Here is a 5,757-nt window from a genome sequence, read left to right as displayed (position 1 = left end):
TCATCATCAAATTATGTGCATGTGGCACTGGGTTTGGACTCAGGTTGATCCCTCACCAGCTCTGGGACTCAGCAAGTGTTTTAATAGCTTTTGTTGGGAGCTCTTTTGTCTGTTCCATGGAATCGTGCATCCGGGCTGGTGTGACAACTCAGCACCAAATCAACCTCTTCTGGGAACTCAGGCCTCAGTACCCAGGCCAATTTTCATTTCTCTCCTCTCAAATTAGCTTATTGTGCCCACGTGTTACTATATCCAGATCCCGTTGTGAGCAAGGAGGTGCCTTTGCGGTTGGCAGGTAGGAGGTGCTTGGCAAGGATTGGTTAATAGCTGTTTAATTAATACCCTAACTCACTTATGCCTCCGTCAGAGCTGCCACTGTGACGTCCCAGCGCTCCTTGTTGGCCTTCCTGGACTGAGTGTTTTCTCAGGATGACTGTCACCACAGACACAAGTGACCCCCACTTGGTGGTGGACGTGTTCCCAGTGGGAGCTGCGTGAGCCTGCACCAGGGGTGTGATTTCAGGACTTTATTCACCCAAGGGTTCCCACCGGGGGCTCCTAACCAGTGCTCAGTCTCTTTCCCTTGTGCCAGTGAAACGTGCTCATGAGGTCTTCTCGGTCATTTCTCCTCGGTGGGAACCCTGCCGCTGGATTCAGCCTTGAGAGGGTCTTGGAAGGCAGAGGGTGGGGAGACCAAGAAGGAAGTGGCCCTGGAGAAGGTCAAGGGCATCAGTGGTCATAATCAGGTTCCCTGGGCACCTGACACAGAAGGTGACCTCCTCACACTGTCTCTTGGTTCACACCCTGAGTCTGTACCCTGTGCACACGTGTAGTTGGCTGTTGTCCGCAACTAAACTTTATGACTCAGCCATTCCTGAGGGCAGAGACTCTGATATAGTGCTGAACACAGACTGGTTGCTTAAAAAAATTTCTCCTTAAAAGGATTATTGTTCCAGAAGGACACTCTGCAGTGATACCGTACAGTTGATAGAATGGGACATTAATTACTTTTATAGAATGCACCCCCCAGAATTAAGTAATTTACCAACAGAGACATGGTCAGTGTCCCTCAGGCAGCTTCAACTGTGAACCACTGTGAGTGCCCCAAGCAAGGGAATCGTTCCACTGAGTTGGGGGAAGTTGGGGGTTGAAGGTTCTGTGGTCCAGGAAAGGAAAGAAGGTGAACTTAGATGACAGAGAGACTGACGTAGGATTAAACTAATGCTGCAAAGTTACCAAGTGCCTCTCCTGAAACTACTCTACCCAGCAGATGGGGCTGGCCACCATCAAATTTACCTCATCAAATTTTTCAATTAAATTTGAAACTATTATTTTTATCAGAAATCAATGACAGAGTTGCCAGGTAAAATATCATATGCCCAAATGTGTTCCAAATATTGTATGGGACTTATACCTTAAAGAATTGTTCATTTTTGCCCTCGCTCAGTTGGTTGGACAAAGCCCTGTACACCAAAAGACTGCAGATTTGATCATACCAGAGGCAACTGATTGATATTTCTCTCACATCGATGTTTCTCTCTCCCTCTCTCTCTCTCTCTCTCTCTCTCTCTCTCTCTCTCTCTCTCTCCATTCTGCTTTCTCTGACATCAATTAAGAGAAAACATGCCCTTCCATGAGAATTTTAAAAACCATGGTCATTATTTATCTCGAATTCAAATGTAACTGAGCTATCTGTGTGGTCTTTTTAATCCTCACTCGAGGATATGTTTTTATTGAGTTTTAGAGAGAGAATCATTGATCAGTTGCCTCCTGTACACTCCCCGACTGGGGACTGAATCAACAACTTAGCTATGTGCCCTGATTGGGAATCGAACCCACAACCTTTTGGTGCAAGCAATGACGCTCCAACCAACTGAGCCACCAGCCAGGGCAGCTGTCTGTGTTTTCATTTGCTAAATCTGGCCATGCTAGTCAATGAGGTGTAGGATTCATTTCACTGAAATCCAAGAATTCCAGCTTACCTCCATGGAAATACCTTTAAAGAGACACAACCCTTAACTTACACATACACACATCAGACCACAAGATGCAGAGAATCGCTCTTTCTTTAATGTATGTCATGTTATTTTGACAACCTTCAGGTCAAACTCAGATTCTCAGTTATAAGTGCATTGGCTCGTTTTATCTGTGGAACAGATGAGGCCTCCTGCATGAGATGACCTTGGGTTTGATCTGAAGTGTTAGAAGCCGTGTCTCTTGAAGTATTTGGCTCGTGCAAGGACATCATTGCAGAAGTCACAGCCCAGGTCCTGGCTGCTTCTGACATAGCTGGGCCCTCCGACGTAGGCACAGAGCCCCCCTGCAAGGGCGAGACGGGTTAATGCTGACCCCACAGCCCTCAGTGCTTCAGGGTGCTCAGCAGCCAACTTAGATTCCCTTCCTCGTGCTCACCAGGAAGCAGTGAGGTCAGGGGGAATCTGGCACCTGTGTTACATTGGTCCCTATTGTTCCCTGCCATAAAGGGCCGACCCTGGGCTCCCCCTACCTCTCAGGCACTGGTCTGGGCTCCAGGTCGGGAACCTCCTCTGGATTTCCTTGATTCTAACAGTCAGGACTTCAGTCATCTGGGACAGCTGCGACTCGCTGATCCAGGTAGTAGGAGCATAGTGGCCAGTGTCCTAGAGGGGGCGGGCAGAGGAGAAGCCAGGTGAGCCGGGTAGGCGGGTGATGTGGCTTCCTACTGTCAGTGCTTTCTCATGTCCCTTCCTTTCTCTCCTCCTCCTGCGGAAGAACAAAGGCCACTTTCCGTCTCCCTGGGGACAAGCAGTAAAGCTACAAGATTCGGACAAAGGAAGGAAGGAGCAGACAGGCGCCCGCTGCCTTGGTGAGAGGCAGGCTGGAAGCCACGCTGACAGGGAGGGGTGGTTCCTGCCTGCTGCCCTCCTTCAACACCGCAACCACAAACCCTCCAACAGCCCAGAAAGGGTTTCCTATCCGGACTTGTAATTATCCTTCCAGACAATCCGAAGGTCTAAAGGTACCACTAACTTTTGTCCCACAGCCCTGGTTACCATTCCATATGTGTTTCACCGTATTTAGAAGAAGTATCTGACTCAGGGAAATTCTTTCTTCATCTTTAAAGGAGATGGACTCATCCTTTTCCCAAGAAAGCACAAGGTTTTACAAAGGAGGCAGAGCAGGTGGCTGGGACGATGGGGCCCTCAACCACCCAGGCTGTCCTTGGTCCCAGGCTGCATTTTCCGGCTGCCCTGTGACTTTACAGCAATGACAACCTTCTCATAAACTCACTTTCTCATAGGCCCAAATTCATCAGATTATTGGATACTTTTAAATTGTATGGTGTCATACAAAGTACTAATGGGAAGCCAATCTAAAGTTCATTGAAGAATACTTTTTCCTAAAAGTTTAAGCAATGACTGCACTACTGACAGGTTTCTCAACAACTATCACAATGTGACATGTAATAGAAAAGACTCTGGTCCCATCATCTCCCCTGCCGTCACCCATTCTCCCCCACAGTTAATTCCACAGCAGGTTAATTATGACCAGCGCCCTGAAGTCTATCAGGCAGATTCCTGCAAAAATAAAACTTGAGGCCCTGGCCGGGTCGCTCAGTTGGTGAGAGTGTTGTACCGATACGTCAAGGTTGCCGGTTTGATCCCCGGTCAGGACACATACAAGCATCAACCAATGACTGCATAAATAAGTGGAACAGCAAATCAATGTTTCTCGCTCTCTCCCTTTCTCTCTCTCTCTCTAAAAAAAAATCAATAAGTAAAAAGTTGTTCTAAAAAGCATGTGACCTTCAGAACTAAGAACTGTGTGGAAAGACAGGGATAAAGGAATTTGTATTTGCTGAGAATCTACTTTTTCACATTATTTCATTGAATCTTCATAACAATTCTGAGGATGGCATTTTCTAGGTGAGGAAACTGCGGCCCAGGGAGATTAAATGCTTTATCCAAGGTCATGTGGTTACGAAATAGCAGAGCAAGGACTCGATCTATGTATTTCTCTTGCAGAGCCTCACCAGAAACCCAGAATAGGGTACCAATGATGACACCCTGGACATAGCTAACTTACTTGGAAAAGGAATTGTGGCTCAAAATGAAGCCGAAATGGTGCTGCTCGTCCCTCTCAGGCAGAGAGCCTGCGGGGCTGCCCCAGGAGTACCATCTGCACAGCAAATCCCAAGGTGCCCTTTTGGAGCTGTGCCATGTAGCACAGTGGCCACCTGGAGGGTTACCTGCACCACCCTGACTCCATCATCCACATTGCCAGCCTGGACCAGAAGGTTGCCGCCAGGATACCCCCTGGACACGACACCAGCGATCACTGCAGGATCCACACAGTACTTTTGGCCGACGGTGCGCATCATGGGTTGATATCTCAGGAGGTACGGCATATCGATCTCAGCCAGCCTCTCAGAAGCACGGACTCCTACAGCAAACACAGAAGGAAGGTGTGGCTTGGTGTGACTTACGCCGAAACGGGAGCTCAAAAGGAGAGAGAAAATGCACGCCAAGCCTCCTGGCAGCAGCTGAGGACTGAGAAGCCCGTGTTCGGGTCTGAGACCTCTGGTGGCCATTCCTGGAACTGAGATTAAGTTCTCCTTTGAGCCTGAGTTGGCATCCCCTGAGGCAGTGTCCTTTGTGGCCACCAGCGCCTCAGCTGGGGCAGCTCCCAGAGAATTGCATGGGCACAGGCCCCACTGGCCCCATCCTAAGCATCCAAACAGACTTGCCCGGTTAAATGCACGCCCATCAGCTACAAGAAGCACATGATGTGAGGGAGGAATTCTCCCACACCCTTCCTTGGAGAGCTTTCCTGACAGGCGTGCTCACGCTAGCCCACCTTTCCACCCTACAGTGACTCCCAGCAATCATGCGGGCTTAACGCTTTAGGAAATACCAGAGTGCTGGGCAAAGTGAAAACCAAGCCCACTTCCCCCGGCAGCCCACCTAACCTTCCCAGCCCTTCTGTGGTTTCAAAAGCACCCTCGGGCACATGACGGACCAGAGTTCGCAACAACACTGTAACGTAGGTACTATTATCCCCATTTCAGCAGAGGCTCAGGGGAGCTAAGGGACTTCAGAGCCAGCACTCAACAATGTCTTTGGACTCTATGTCCAGTGCTCTTTCCACCACTCCGTAGGGTGGGACTGTGGGAAACAGTGGGGACCGAAAGGGTCTGTTGAGAGGATCAAAACCTGTAGGGAATGCCTGGGGGCATCGGTGTGGGGCACCAGGGCAGGGGCAGAGTCCTGTTGGAGCCTCCCTTGCCTGAAGGAATCACTTTCTGAGAGGAAGGAAGAGGGGAGGGGGGCCAGGTGGACAATGAGGTTCTAGCTACCACAGTAGTTCAGGCCTCGGCGTCTTCCAATCCCACAAGATGCCCCGGGCGTGTCGAGGGTTCGGATGTTTCCATAGCATCCCCAGTTGCCACTTTCAGATGAGTCTACAAATTGAGAAAATGTCAACCTAAGACATTGAACTAGAGCAGTTCTGGTCATCCTTCTGCCCGTGAATGCAGCAACATGAATAAACATAGCTGTACTGAAATCTGTGACAACGAGAAGTTCACTCTGCAATGGAAACCCTCCTGCAATTTGTACAGTGACTAAGAAATCATCACAGAACCTCCTGGGTACTAAATCCTCACCTCAGATCCTGCAGAGGAACTGCTGGTGCATGTCTCCTTGCAAAGCTCTGGGGTTGTCCAAAGCTGTTGAGTGGGTGTCTTAGGGTCAAATCAGAGATTGTGCATCCTGTAAG

At 49.3% G+C, this 5,757-nt stretch overlaps 1 protein-coding gene across 1 annotated transcript; it reads right to left on the bottom strand.

Moving 5' to 3' along the window:
* Window positions 1-2,058: 2,058 nt before the first annotated feature.
* Window positions 2,059-5,440, bottom strand: LOC102420449 (lysozyme g-like protein 1; the record flags this gene model as incomplete). Its single annotated transcript, XM_006108873.3, has 4 exons — window positions 2,059-2,320; window positions 2,507-2,639; window positions 4,229-4,422; window positions 5,336-5,440. Coding segments are annotated over 4 exons (551 nt in total), but the record flags the coding sequence as incomplete, so codon positions are not given.
* Between the last annotated feature and the right edge of the window lie 317 nt (window positions 5,441-5,757).

Source organism: Myotis lucifugus, unplaced genomic scaffold (genome assembly GCF_000147115.1).
Source record: "Myotis lucifugus unplaced genomic scaffold, Myoluc2.0 scaffold_4058, whole genome shotgun sequence".
Lineage (NCBI taxonomy): Eukaryota > Metazoa > Chordata > Mammalia > Chiroptera > Vespertilionidae > Myotis > Myotis lucifugus.
This window is presented reverse-complemented; position numbering and strand designations above follow the sequence as displayed.